This window comes from Physeter macrocephalus, chromosome 16, assembly GCF_002837175.3.
Source record: "Physeter macrocephalus isolate SW-GA chromosome 16, ASM283717v5, whole genome shotgun sequence".
Taxonomy (NCBI): Eukaryota; Metazoa; Chordata; class Mammalia; order Artiodactyla; family Physeteridae; genus Physeter; species Physeter macrocephalus.
The window spans coordinates 39824467-39839753 of NC_041229.1; the positions used below are offsets into that span (position 1 = coordinate 39824467).

Below are 15287 nucleotides of genomic sequence, written 5' to 3' on the forward strand. Positions count from 1 at the left end.
TCTCCCTCTCTCCCTCTTCCCCTCCCTCCCTCCCGCCCCGTCTCCTCTTCCTTCCCCACTCCTTGGGAACTGGTTCAACCAGAGTACACCAGCTCATCTGCATCTGGCCTCACAGGACAGGCTGGAGGCAGCGGAGGAGGAGGAGGAGCGGGCAGCCGGGCGGCCAGGAGCTGCAGCGGCTGCCACGTGAGCGCACAGCCGGGTCCGCGCCGCGCCGCCCGGGACGCCAATGCCGGGCCGGCGGCGCGCGGGGCTTGCTCATGAGGCCTCTGCCGAGCCGGAGGAGGAACAGCCACGGCCTCTCGCTGGGAGTCTTCGCCCTCTGCTTGGCCGCTGCCCGCTGTCTGCAGAGTAAGCAAGGGCCGGACCGGGCGGGGGGCGCGGGGCGCACCACAGCTTTCCGCGGGGCTGGGCGCGGCCTGGAGCGGGGAGCCGGCCCGGCGAGGATCCCCCAGGCCGGCTCCCGGATCACTCTGGGTACGCGCCCCGCCCCGGGCGTTATCAGAGCCGGAAGCCGCCCGGAAGATAACCGGCTCGGCCCGGTGGCCGCCTCCTCTGCAGCATTTTTAATTTCTTTTTCCTGGAATAACCAGACTGCAGCCCAGGCACCCGCGACCCCCGGGCACGCGGGCCCCGCCCCCTACTGCGGGGACCCTCCCCCTCTCCTTCCCGCGCCTTCCCTGGTCCCAGGCGCTGGTCCCTGGTGCTGTAGGCCTCCCCACCTTTCAGAGGAACCCCCAGCAGACTCTCTCGAAGAGAAGGGGTTGTAGGGGTTTGGGTGGGTGTTGGGGCCTGAATCCCTCAGGCCGGCGGTGGTCCTCACCTCTCTGCCCGGAGCGGAGGGTTTGGATGGGCTGTCCCCAGAATCCCCCGGCTTGGTGAGTCTGCATGTAACGCACAGCCCCACAGACTACCATGGACCCAAACCACAGATTAGAATGCAGTTCTACTTTCTCATTTCATCATGATCCTTATGACCATTTATGAGAATCCTTATGATTCTCGTTTTACAGATTAGTCATCTGAAGTGTAGAGACTGACCAGTGCGGGGCCACTGGCTGTGGGAGGATCTATAGTAAGAGGCGGTGCTTACTAAGCGCCTTTGCGCTCACTGTCCCCGGGGCTTGACAACACTTCTTTCATTGCATCCTCGGAGCAACTCTAGGAAAAAAGTGCCACTCTTATCCCTGTTTCACAAGCGAGGAAACTGATGCACAGCCGTCACCAGCTAGGCCGTGGTGGAGTTAGGATTTAAACCTGGGCAATCTAGCACGCTTGACCTTTACACCTCTCTAGCTAGAGCCCAGCTTTGGAGGCTGCAGATCTCAGAAACCCAAAAGGACTGGGAGGGGGCGTGTGCCTCTGGCTGTCTGCGGAGCAAGGAATAGCCAGCTAGTCCATCAGGTGGGTGGGTGTGTTTGGCCTTGCAGTGACCTTTTCTATCATTTTTCAACCCTTCAACATGTGTCTCCAATCAGGCATTCTCATGCAACATCTGTACAGCTGTCCCAGGCATTCAAGGACCAACGATTCACCACAGTGTATAATTCATTTATTCACTCGCTCATTCATGGCACCTCTGCTTCCAGGAAGCAGGCCACAATCGTACTGGGGATACCATGGTTCACAGTCCTGTCCTCAGACGAGCAGACAAGAGTGCCGGCTTGGAGTGGCGAGTCCTGAGAGGCAGGAAGTGCCAAAGTTCTGGAAGCCCTAGAGGCTCAGGGGAATGAGGCCAAGCCTCCCAAAGGGAGCTGCACCTACCCAGTGACAGATGGACAGGAGCAGCCAGGGGAATGGGACAGAGGGAACACAGCGTGTCCTAGGTAAAGAGGAAGCACATGCAAAACCAGGAGGAAGGGTCGAAGTTTTGCAGTTCTCCATTGAATAGTGACTCCTGCAAAGCTGTAAACTGCAGGAAGACAGATTCCCAGCGCTTGTCCAGTGCCAGCCAGAGTCTACCCCTTAAGGATAGTGAGTGGGTGTGTACCTGCCTCATGGGGGCCTGTGCTTCAGGGCCAGCACTGATGATGTAGAGGGGGCCTCCTCCCCCTCACCAGCTCCCTCCATTCCCTACGTCTTCAGCCTCTGCCCAAAGCTTCCACCCAGAAAGTCAGATATTCATCATTTACACTGAAGTCTGCATGAAAGCATGCTCCACAAACACAAACACACAAACACCCTGCATTTGAGGCCTTTTCTCTATAAACGGGACTGTTATGGACTGAATGTTTGTGTCCCCCTGAAATTCACATGTTGAAACCTCAGCCCCCAATTCGATGGTATTTGGAGGTGGAACCTTTGGAAGGCAGTTAGGTTTAGAGGCGGTCATGATGGTGGGGCCTCCACGATGGGGGTAGTATCCTTATAAGAAGAGGAAGAGACACCAGAGATCCCTCTCTCTATCTCTTTCTGCCATGTGAGGACGAAGCAAGATGGCAGCTCTCTGCAAGCCAGGAAGAGTCCTCCAAATCTGCCGTCACCTTGATCTTGTCCTAGCTTCCAGAACTATGTTGTTTAAGGCACCCAGTCTATGGTATTTTGTGATAGCAGCCCAAGCTAAGACAGAAATTGGTACTGAGAAGTAAAGTGCTGCTGTAACAAATACCCAGAAATGTGGAAGCAGCTTTGGGACTGAGTAATGGGTAGAAGCGGAGGAGTTTTGAAGTACATGCTAGAAATATGGACTCTAAGGGCCATTCTGGTCAGGTTTCAGGTGGAAATGAGGAACATGTTACTGGACAATAGAGAAAAGGTGATCCTTGTTAGAAAGTGGCAAAGAACTTGGCTGAGCTGTGTTCATGTTCTAGTGTTCTGTGGAAGGTAGAGCTTGGGAATGATGAGAAATTAGATATTTAGCTGAGGAGATATTAAGCAGTGTCGAAGGAGCAACTTGGTCCCTCCTGTCTGCTTATAGTAAAATGCAAGACTAGAGAAATGACTTGAAGAAGGAATTCTTAAGCAAAAAGGAAGTAGAACTTAAAGATGTGGAAAATTCTCAGCCTATCTATGTTACAAAAAAAGAGAGCATGTTCAGAAGAGAACACGTAGATTGTGGCCAAACACTGTTTGATAAGATTAGCTTGGGTGTGAACCACAGGCCTAATCAGCCACCCTAGCAGAAACAACTCCAGTGTAACTGAAGGGGGTGAAGACAGAATGGAATGAGGGAAGGCTGTCAGATTTGATAGATCCTACAGGACTGACTGTATCACTATTTAGCTGTGTACACTATTTTTCAGGCTAAGAAAAGAATGACTCTGAAGGCAATTCAGCCAGCATCAGAGCTGTCTCCTCGGTTTCAAAAGGCAGGGGTGGGGCATTGCCTTGCTTTCAACAGGCAAGATGGAGGCCTTGCAGAGTCTCCGGGGGACATGGAAATGCCCAGCAGAGCTGCAGGGATGAGGGTGCACCCCTGTCTCAGTGGGTCCTAAAGGCAAGACCACCACCCCGGTGGGTCCAGAAGGCAGAGCATCGAGCCAAAGAGCTAACAGCATTTACCTTGCTAGGTTTGGGGCTCACTTGGGACCTGTCACTCCTTACTTCTGATTTCTTCTTTTTGCAGTGAGAATGTCTATCCCATGCTTGTCCCACCACTGCATTTTGGAAGTACATAACTTACCTGGTTTCACAGGTTCACAGCTGGAGAGTAATTTTCTTTCAAGATGAATCATACCCCAAGTCTCTGAAAGGAGTTAAGACTTTTGGAGCTGTTGGGATGGAATGAATGTATTTTGCATGCAAGAATTCATTGCATGAATTTTTGGGGGTCAGGGGCAGGATGTTATGGACTGAATGTTTGTGTCCCCCAGAAATTCATATGTTGAAGCCCTAACTCCCAATATAATGGTACGTGGAGGTGGGTGGGACCTTTGGGAGGCAATTAAGTTGAGATGAGGTCACGAGGGTGGGACTTCCATGAGGGGATTAGTGTCTTTATAATAAGAGGAAGAGACCAGCGCTCCCTGTCTCTACATGTGAGGATACAGCAGGAAGGTGGCCATCTACAAGCCGGGAAGAGGGTCCTCACAGAGAACTGAGTCTGTTGTCACCTTGACCTTGGACTTCGCAGCCTCCACAGCTGTGAGAAGTAAATGTCTGTTGTTTAGGCCCCCCAGTTTTTGGTATTTTGTTATAACAGCTCAAGCTGAGTAAGACAGGGACTTAAAGGCGTATCCCCTCTGAAAGCTGGCAGGCCTCCCGCACCTGGCCAAGGAGGAGCGCTTTTCTAGGACCCTTGTTCGTTTCCTTTCTCAGCTCTCAACATGGGAAGTTATCCATCAGGCCTCCTCCTCATCAGCGCTCCTGCTCATTTGGAAGCAGATGATCCAAGACTCAAGCAGGAAAGTTTTGGGGTTTTTTGTTGTTGGTTTTTTTGTTTGTTTGTTTTTAATTGAAGTATAGTTGATTTACAATGTTGTGTTAATTTCTGCTGTACAGCTGATTCATATATATATATACACATATATATGTATATATATATACATATATATGTATATATATACACATATATATGTATATATATGTGTATATATATACATTCCTTTTTAAATATTCTTTTCCATTTGGGTTTATCATAGGATATTGAATATAGTTCCCTGTGCTATACAGTAGGACCTATTGTTAAGTAGGAAAGTTTAGCTAATGGCCTGGGCCAAGTCAGCTTGCTTCCTGTGCTCCAACCCCAGCTTCTAAAAAGCAGCCCGCTCCCCCAGCACGCACACACAGCCACACACGTGCACACATGAATACACACACGAGTGCCCTTTAACATCCCCACTTTACCAGGGTGGAGCCAGGGATGGAGGAGCTAACCCCACTGAGTCACTCATGGCCCAGTGCCCAGGAGAACAGAGGAACAGCATGGGGGCTGAGCCTGGGTCTGGGGAGGGAGTTGATAGGCCAGAGCGGCCACAACCAGATGGAGCTATGGGTTCTGGCTTAGCTGGAGGTGCCATGGGAGGGGAGGGAGAGCCGGTGTTGGAGGAATCCCCTGGAGGCCCCGGGGAGACACCGGGATCCATCACGCCAGGACAAGGCCCCACTGATCACCTATGCAGCCGTCCACAGTTACTAAGCAGTTATGGTGTATCGGGCTCTGCACTGGCCCAGGTGAAACAAATGAGGCGTGGTCTCTCTCTGCACTGTCCTCTCTGATTTATAGACAATGGTCTTGCATACCTCTAAAGGTACCCACCCCAAAGAGTGGTGCTTGGGTGTGCTTTTAAAAATGCAATAAAAAAAAATGCAGTCATGCTGCGCTTGTTACTCAGCAACTTACTTTTTACAGCAATTTATTTATTTATTTATTTTTGGCCCTGCCACACCGTTTGTGGGACCTTAGGTCCCTGACCAGGGATTGAACCCGGGCCTTTGGCAGCGAGAACGCCGAGTCCTAACCACTGGACCGCCAGGGAATTCCCTTTTTACAGCAGTTTTTGAGCTCTGTCCATGTTGATAGCCTATATCTTGCTCATTCCTCTCAACTGCTATCCGTATGTCATTGTATCCACATGCTACTTTTTCCTTAGCTAGCCCCCTTCTGATGGACATGTCAGCTTTCAGATTTTAGCCCTCCCTCGGGGGAGAACAGAGCCCTAATACAGGGTGCTGAGTGCAGTGCTACTGATATGCACATCGTATGGGGGATGAGGAAGGCCGGGGGCCACCTCCAGGCTGACAGGTACCCCCTGCACACACACCTCCTCTCCTTGGGGGTCGTGCTCAAAAAATGGCTGGGGGATTACACTGAAGCTATTGAGGGAGGGGTGGAGTCAACCAGAAAGTCACCCAAATTTCTCCATTTCTGGCCTCCCACGGAGTCCTGAGTATATTCTCTGCTGGTCTGGGAAGGTGCTGCAGTCAGGAGACTCTCCTTTCTCCATTGTCCCCAGGACTTAAGGACACCTATTTATTTCATCTGCTCTAAGACTTTTTTTTTTTTTTTACTTTTAGTATTCTAATATATCTAAAGTCAAGATGCATGTTACAAATAAATAACTTTGCTGTAATCTCTGTCAGCCTGGACTGAAGTTGAGTCCTTCCCGAATGTGTGTTGCTTTGTCGGTCACCGTCACCGGGAAGCATCCTCCTACCTGGGGAACGGGAATGAAGAAGGTGAGGTTGAGTCTTGAAAGATGAGTAAGGGTGTACAGCAGGACAAGGTAGAGAAAAGAGTTTTAGGCATACAGCAAATGCTCAAAAAGTAGGTTCACCCATCCTCTTGGGGCCTGGCAGGGTCTGGGTGTGCTAAGCGAAGGAAGAGGAAGTGGAGAAGTGGGAGAGTTGCCGTGGTAGGCACCTACTGGAAACTTAACTGGTCCCCCACTCAGAGAGCCCACTGACACTGCACCCCCGTAGCCTCTGCTCTCAAACACTGGGCTGCCTGCACCTGGGTTTTCCCTGGAACACAGTCTCAGGGTCAGAAAGTATTTACTTACCTAGCAGAAATGGGAGTGGGAGAGAGGTATCATTGGCAAGTATGAAGTTGGGCAATGATTTTCTCCCGTAACTGGTTTGCTGGGCTGGGAAGGCACCGGTCAGCCCTGTGGGCAAAGGGGACAGGACACACTGGACCGTAAAGCGAGCACGGAACATTCCTGCTGTTCACTGTGGTCCAGGAAGCACAGTGGCCTTTCCCCTGCTGAGGCACATCCCTAGGGGCAGCTCAGGCCAGTGACATGCTGATCCCAGAGGAACCCCGCTGCTCTGGGGCTTCCTGGGGAGTCCCCAGCTGGGAAGGGGCAGGGCCTGAGGGGCTGGTTCCAGTCCCGTGCTGGCAGTAAGCCCTGTACATGGGGTCACCTTCATTCTCTGAGTGCACAGGGCCAGGAGGGTGGGCTCTTCAGCGGTTCTCAGCCAAGGCTGCACATGAGAACCTCCTGGAGGGCTTGTAAGACCTACAGATGCCCACATCCTACTCCAGATGGTTACATCAGTCTCTTTGAGGGCAGGACCCAACACTGTTTCATTTCAAGTTAGGCTCCTGGGGTGACTCTAGTGGGTGGCCAGGCAGAGAGCTCCTGGACTAGACCATTTCCGTGTCCCCTCCATTCATCTTATCTTAAGGAAAGAGCTGGGCATGAACAGTGCATCTTTCTCCCATCTTCCGTTCTCAGAACACCCACCATTGTATGCAGACGAGTCTCGCTTATGCCTTATTTGTAGTTTAATCCTGACAAACCCATGATACTCTGCCACCGGGCTTAGGTCAAGAGAGAAGGCTGCTTTGCTTTGAAGTTTGGTTTGGTTCAGTAAATGGTTCCTAAGCACCTATTGTGTCGGCAGCACATGCCAGGAGCCAGGGGTACTCAGCACTGGTGCCTGCAGTGGGGGGAATCACATGACCCAGAGGGGAGGTCAGATCCTACCCAGATGATTTGAGGTCAGATGCCCAGGGAGTAGAGAAAAGCATTTAGCTCAGCTGAGAGTTGGAAGGAGTCTTCTCAAAGAAGAAGCCTCGAAGGCAAAGTAGGAGGAAGCCAGGTGAGCCGGGAGGAGGAAGGTTCTGAGCGACAGGAAATAACGAGCACAGACACAGCACAGCACCGCCACCTTCTCGCTCTGGGGGCCAGTAGCAGGTGACAATTCTTTAGTTAAGTTTTTCAGCTCTGGTCAATTTCTTCATGTTCAATCTGATAAGTTGTCTTAACAGTTAAAGGACTGGGGCTTGGGAAGGTCTTGGATCTTAAGCGCTGGAATATTTCCTCTGATAGACTCTTACACTAGTGCCAGGAGATCAGGAGGGAAATGTGGGTCCCTCGGCACCAGACACTGGCCAGGGGACCTAACGTGAGCCTTCTCTGGCTGTTTGCCCTTCTGTCCTATTGCAATATCCCCACCCCAGGCTCACTGTGGGACTGGATCACATTCCTTTTGGAGGCCAATGCCCAAAAGCGGAACACCAGACCCGCTCTTTCCTCTTGCCATCAAGCAGGCCTTCTGCATACTCTGGGATGGGAGTTCAGGAGTCCTTGAACCAGAGCTTGTTCTTTTATGTCAGGTAGACTGTCAATTCAGTTTGACAGCCCCAGTGTGAATGAGCCATCCGTCATGTCACACGCTGCTGGGGCGCTGGCGATTCGGACCTAAGTGTGTGCTTACCTGCTCCTTCTAGCGGGGGAGATGGGCAGTCACTCATCCAACACGAATGCAAAGCCAGCTGGGAACTGTGCTGTGGGAGCCGAGTGGGGCCTGGCAGAGGAGTGACATTTAAGATGGGGCTTTAGGAGTGAACAGAAGGCTGAGAATGGGGATGGGTGATCTGAGCTGAGCTAGAGGGAGTAAGCCACAGTGGGGAGTGGTCCACAGTTTGGTGCAGCTGGAACTGGGGGGTGGCAAGGAGTCTTGGGAGATGGGGAAGGAAAAGAAGGTTGAGGCGAGACGTTTTAGGTCTTTCAGAGCCAGGAGAGACACAGCAAGATGTGTAGTTTAGAAAGATCACTAATAATAGCCTCTAGCCAACTGAAGAGAAGAAAAGCCAATACCTCCTGAGTTTTTATAATTGTTAATAACAATTACAAGGCAGTAATATCTGTGACTGTTTATTGAGCACCACATACTTTGTGCCAAGCACTGTAACAGCTGCTTTTCCATGCAACTTCACAGTAATCCTGCAAATAGGTATTATTAGTCCCCATTTTATAGATGGGGAAACTGAGGCTCAGAGAGGTTGAGAGACTTGCCTAAAGACATTCATTCTTTCATCAGGTGTTTATGGGAAACCAAGTGCCAGGCACTGTGCTAGGCCCGGGGGAGTCAATGAAGAAAAAGATAGACCAGCCCCTGTGTTCATAGCTGAAAGTTGATCTGGGAGGATGGAGCGTTAATCAAGAGAAATTACAATGGACAGGGATAAGTTGATAGAGAGGGACAGAGAGCCATGGGAACCCAGAGCTGGGACCCCTAACCTGGTGTTGAGGGACTGTGGAAGGCTTCCTGGTAGAAGTGATGTTTAAACTAAGACCCGTAGGATGAAGAGGGATTGGCCCTTTAGTCTCGTTGAAGGAGGAGTTTGTACTCTAAATGTGGTACCCAGTCACGTGTGTGCCTGAATTATCTTTTGATCACTCGACTCCCCTCTTCCAAGTGCCTTCAGGCATCCTGTAAAAAGAATTGTTGGGAGGTCAGCCACCTCATTTCCTCCTTCATCCTCCTGTTCCACACACATTTCCACAGAAGTGTCTGAGGAGCACCCCACCTCCTGGTTCCCCAGGCTGGCCACTGACTCAGGCCCGCCATAAGTCCTGCAGCCCAGATCTGCAGAGGGAAAACCCAGCAGCACCCCACCCCCCAAGCTTGGGCAGGGCCAGGCAGCCACCTTTGGCATACCTGGCTTCCTTGACATCCGAGTAGAAACACAGCAGTGACCTGACCATAGCCTGTGACCATTCAGAAAAGTGTTTGGCTTTCTAGCAAGGGTGGCTCTTGCTTAAGTCGGAAAGATTCCAGAAGGAATTCCACAGGGAGGAATTTCGGGTGACCCAATCTCTTGCCACACCTCCACAAGTGGATCACAGATTTACAAACGCTGATTCAAGTTCTATACGTGTTATGTAATTTGGGCTGGAAGAACGATCCTCCTTCACTCAACACTCCAGCTCACAGTCTCAGATCTACTGCTTCAGTCCCTGGTACAACTCCAGCTTCTGCTTACACACCCATGAGGATGGGGAGCTCACTACCTCAATAAGCAGCTCAGTGCATCTTCAAAGAATTCTCGTTCTTTGAAGAATAATCGTTCAATAATGATTGAATGGGCACCAAGTGTTAGAAACTGTGATAAGCTCCTTATATGTCTTGCCTCCCTTAAACTTCATTCTGCTGCCGGAGGTGGGCACAACCCTATTATAGTATACTTATTTCATTGGTACGGTAACAGAGACGGAAAGAAGCAAATTTACCCCAGATCACACAGCTGTTATTGGCAGACCTAAATGTTGAGGATAAGTCTGCCTGACTCCAGGTCTATGAATGCATGCGTTATACACACACTCTCTCAGTTCTCTTCACCGGAACCCATCTTCTTTCAATCTTTACACACTGGTCCTCGTTCTGGCAATGATTGGGTGTCTCAAGTCTTCCCTTCTCCCAGATGAGAAGTTCTGCAGCAGAGGCTCTTCCCCTGCCTGGCAGAAGTGGTATTAACTGTGCTCGGGAAGGAGAGGAGGGGCCAGCTTTCAGGGATCCTAGGAGCATCCTCAGTGCCCCCTTTGCCCAAAGTTCTAAGGGTATTGTCCTGGGACCAGCATTACCTAGGAACTTGTTAGTGATGCAAACTCTGGGGCCTCACCCCAGACCTGCTGAATGAGAGACTAGGGATGGGGCCCAGCAATTGTTTCAATAAGCCCTCCAGGTGATTCTGATGCAACTAATTGTTGACAACCATTGCCTTATAACATTGCAGAGAGTAGAGGAGGCAAAGGGAAATACTTAGGTCACTCATTCTTCCTCCCTAACCCAAAAGCATCTCTAGAAATAGGACCAGATATAATAAAATTTGAGGGATGCCAGAAAGAGCCCATTTCCCCCAAATATCTTGCTGAAAGGCTGTCACAGGGCCGCAAACATTCCTTTTTCACACAATGGCCCTTCATTCCTTTGGTTTAGGCATTGTTAAATGTCCCTAGGAAGTAGGTCTGGGCTTCAGCTGCTAACCCCTTAGTGCAGGCTCGTTCAGTGGTTTTCAGTCTTGGCTGTACACTAGAATCATGTGGGGACTTTTTAAAATCACAGAGGCTTTGGTCTCACCCCCAGAGATTCTACACTCATAGTCCAGGGTAGGATTTTTAAAAGCTTCCCCAAATGGTCTAATATTCAAAGATTGACAATAACTAGATTCGATCAGGTGGTTCCCCTTGGTCCAGTCTGCTGACTGGGGAGGTGGGTTTGCCGGGCCTTCTCTGCGAGGCTCTGAGAAGAGATTGGATGGAGCTGATCAGATGCCAAAGGAGCTAATTATGGATTTGCATGTAGCGTGTGTGACTCCGGGCTGGTGCTCCATCAGTGTCAGTCCCCTTGACTTACTTTCCCAAATGCCTGATGAATGGGAGGAGACTGGATTGAGTCTGGGTGAAAAATCAGAGAAGGGAGCTCCTGTGCCCCGTGGAATTGTTCCTAGCCGTCAAGCTCTCTCACCTACATTTTTTTTTAATTGAATCATTAACAGCCAAGCCATGATAATCCTTAATTACAAATGAGGAAATAGTGGCTCAGAGAGGGGAGGGGATTTGCGCAGTTGTTCAGCTAGGGCCTGGCGCAGCAGAAACAGGACCTGGGTCTTCTGATTCCAGGGCTTCCCCAGCCGGCATTTGCCCTCCTCTGCCACCCTCTGTCCCCACAGGCAGGTGTGCCTTCCCGGCATCTGGAGAGAAGGGCGGCGTTTCCTCTCTGCCGGCAGAAAAGGTGCTGAGGAGAACATCGGGTGAGTGTGGTGGCCCAGAAGCCACAGGGCGTTTCAAGCAGGAGAGGGTGCTCCGTGGTGTCCCCGGAGGACGAGGTCATCTGCTGGGAATGAGGAGGAATTTGGAGGTCAAAGAGATTGGAGGGACATAATAACCATGGAGAAAGGAAGAGTGAATTTACGTGGACAATACATTAAGATGGGCAGTCTGGAGGGCCCTCTCGAATGTGCACTGGAAACCGTGTGCGCTGTTGTTCTGGAGGGTGTCAGCCGTGGGATGTTCTCCTGCCGCGCTGACTGCTCAGGTCTCAGGTCTGGCCAGAGAGGAAGTGAAGAGCTGTTGATCCAGGGTGAGGGTTTTGCTAGTAGATGTGATTAAAAGACAGAGGCCACTGGAGTTGGAAGAATCTTGGCAAGAGTGTTTGGGACATGATGGGCTATGGAACCCAGGCTGGAGAGGCAGGGATGTGAGAATGATGGGTTGGGAAAGGTAGAGAGAGTTGGAGTGGAAGGACGGAGGAGGCCAGTGGGAGATGTTGAACAGTAAACAGGAAGGAGAGAAGGTTGTGGTCAGAGCAGGCTGCTCTACTGGAGACCGAGGTAGAGGGAGAATCTTCTTGTAGACGAGGATGCTGGAGGTATGTAGGATGATGCCATACCTTGCAGTAGAGTTGCCAACGTGTTTGAAGAGTGAAGAGGAGACTGGGGGAACAGAGCACTCACAATTGCGAGGAGGGGAGAGGGTGAAACGAACTCAAGGGAAGAGGATTTTTCTGAAGCGGGTGGAGGAGTGATGGTCTAAACCAATGGTATCCAATAGAAATATAATGTCAGCCACACATGCAAGACATGTATATAATTCTAAATTTTCTAGTGGTCACATTAAAAAAGAAACAGGCACAGTTAATTTTTTTTTTTTTTTTTAGCCCAGGCACAGTTAATTTTAATATATTTTGTTTTACCCAATATGTCTAAAATATTATTTCTACATGTATTCAATATAAAAAATTATTAATGAGATATTTTACATTCTGTTTAACATACTAAGTACCAAGTCTTCAAAATCTGGTGTGTATTTTACATTTAGAGCACATCTCAATTAGGACTAGCTAATTTCAAGTGCTCAATAGCTACTGCGGCTTGCAGCTACCATATGTGAAAGCCCAGGTCTAGACTCTTGCTTCTTGTCACATCTGTCTCCCAAGTCCTTACCAGCACTGAGTGATGTGCTATTCTGGGAAACATAAAAGAAGTGAAAAACTCCACCTCTATACTCAAAATGCCTTATCTTATTAGAGGCAGCTGTGGAGCAGTGAATGGAGAGTTGGGTTCCAGTCTCAGGTCTGATTTTCTACTTGTCAGGGATTTGGACACTTATACTGTGACTCAGCCTCAGTTTCCTCATTTTTTTCTTAATGAATAAATGTACTGCTGGCTTAATAAGATTTTGATTGTAAAACATTCTGATCACCAGCTATCTTTTTTTTTAATTGAAGTATAGTTGATTTACAGTATTAGTTTCAGGTACATAACATTGTGTTTCAAAAATTTTATCGATTATAATCCACCTATAGTTTAAAATATTGGCTATATTCCCTGTGCTGTACAATATATCCTTGTAGCTTATTTATTTTATATACAGTAGTTTGTATCTCTTAATCCCCTATCCCTATTTTGCCCCTCCCCCTTCCCTCTTCCCACTGGTAACCACTAGTTTGTTCTCTATGGACATTTAGGTTGTTTCCATGTCTTGGCTATTGTGAATAGTGCCACCTGAACATTGGGTGCATATATCTTTTCAAGTTAGTGTTTATTGTTTTCTTTGGATATATACCCAGGAGTGGAATTTCTGGATCATATGGTAGTTCTATTTTTAGTTTTTTGAGGAACCTCCATAGTGTTTTCCACAGTGGCTGCACCACTTGACACTCCTGCCAACAGTGTCCAACGGTTCTCTTTTCTCCACATCCTCACCAACATTTGTTATTTGTAGTTTTTGATGATGGCCATTTGACAGGTGTGAGGTGATAGCTCATTGTGGTTTTTTAAAGACTTATTTCACTGAGCATAATACCCTCTAAGTCCATGCATGTTGTTGCAAGTAGAAAAATTTCATTCTTTTTTAGGGCTAATATTCAATATAAACTGTGTACTTATACCACATTTTCCTTATCCATTCATTGTTGATGGACACTTAGGTTGCTTCCATATCTTGGCTATTATAAATAATGCTGCTGTGAACATTGGGTGCATATATCTTTTCAAGTTAGTGTTTATTGTTTTCTTTGGATATATACCCAGGAGTGGAATTTCTGGATCATATGGTAGTTCTATTTTTAGTTTTTTGAGGAACCTCCATAGTGTTTTCCACAGTGGCTGCACCACTTGACACTCCTGCCAACAGTGTCCAACGGTTCTCTTTTCTCCACATCCTCACCAACATTTGTTATTTGTAGTTTTTGATGATGGCCATTTGACAGGTGTGAGGTGATAGCTCATTGTGCGTTGCTGCACACAGGCTTTCTCTAGTTGCGGCGAGCGGGGGCTCCTCTTTGTTGCAGTGCGCGGGCTTCTCATTTTGGAGGCTCCTCTTGTTGCAGAGCATGGGCTCTAGGAGCGTGGGCTTCAGTAGTTGTCGCACGTGGGCTCAGTAGTTGTGGCTCATGGGCTCTAGAGCACAGGCTCAGTAGTTGTGGCGCACGAGCTTAGTTGCTCCGCGGCATGTGGGATCTTCCTGGACCAGGGCTTGAACCCATGTCCCCTGCATTGGCAGGCGGATTCTTAACCACTGTGCCACCAGGGAAGTCCTCATTGTGGTTTTGATTTACATTTCCCTGATTAACCACGTTGAGCATATTTTCACGGGCCTATTGGCCTTCTGTGTGTCTTCTTTGGAAAAATGTCTATTCAAGTCTTCTGCCCATTTCTTAATTGGGTTGTTTGGGGTTTTTTTATAGTGAGTTGTATGAGCTGTTTATATATTTTGAATATTAACCCCTTATTGGTTATATCATTTGCAAATATTTTCTCCCATTCAGTTGTTTGTGTTTTTTTGGTTTTTTTTTGTCAATGGTTTCCTTTGCTGTGCAAAAGCTTTTAAGTTTACTTAGATCCTGTTTGTTTATTTTTGCTTTTGTTTCCTTTACCTTAGGAGACAGATCAAAGAAATGTTTCTATGTTTATGTCAAATAGTGTTCTGCCTATGTTTTCTTCCAGAAGTTTTACAGTTTCAGGTCTTACATTTAGGTCTTTAATCCATTTTGAGTTTATTTTTGTGTATGGTGTAAGAAAATGTTCTGATTTCATTCTTTTACATGTAACTGTTCAGTTTTCCCAGCACCGTTTATTAAAGAGACTGTCTTTCCTCCACTGTGTATTCTTGCCTCCTTTATCATAGATTAATTGACCATAGGGGCATGGGTTTATTTCTGAGCTCTCTATTCAGTTCCATTAATCTTTGTGTCTGTTTTTGTGCCAGTACTATGCTGTTTTGATTACTGTAGCTTTGTAGTATAGTCTGAAGTCAGGGAGCATGATACCTCCAGTTTTGTTCTTCTTTCTCAAGATTGTTTTGGCTATTTGGGGTCTTTTGTGTTTCCATACAAATTTTAAAATTATTTGTTATAGTTCTGAGAAAATTGCCATTGTTTTGATAGGGATTGCATTGAATCTGTAGATAGCCTTGGATACTTTAGACATTTTAACAGTATTAATTCTTTCAATCCATCTTACCATAGTATATCTTCCCATGTGTTTGGGTTGTCTTCAGTTTCATTGAAGACAGCAGTGTCTTATAGTTTTCTGAGTACAGGTGTTTTACCTCCTTAGGTAGGTTTATTCCTAGGTATTTTATTCTTTTTGATGTGATGGTAAATGGGATTGTTTC

At 48.2% G+C, this 15287-nt stretch overlaps 1 protein-coding gene across 2 annotated transcripts in view; it reads left to right on the plus strand.

Moving 5' to 3' along the window:
• The first annotated feature begins 103 nt into the window (after positions 1 to 103).
• Positions 104 to 15287, plus strand: part of VSTM5 (V-set and transmembrane domain containing 5) — a 32638-nt gene continuing 17454 nt past the window's right edge. The window contains exons 1-2 of one of the 2 annotated variants that reach the window (XM_055078720.1): positions 104 to 351; positions 11342 to 11422. In XM_055078720.1, coding sequence (XP_054934695.1) covers positions 261 to 351; positions 11342 to 11422 — 172 coding nt within the window. In that variant the 5' untranslated portion in view covers positions 104 to 260. The remainder of the gene's footprint in view (positions 352 to 11341; positions 11423 to 15287) is intronic. The other variant, XM_007117550.4, reaches the window with a different exon arrangement.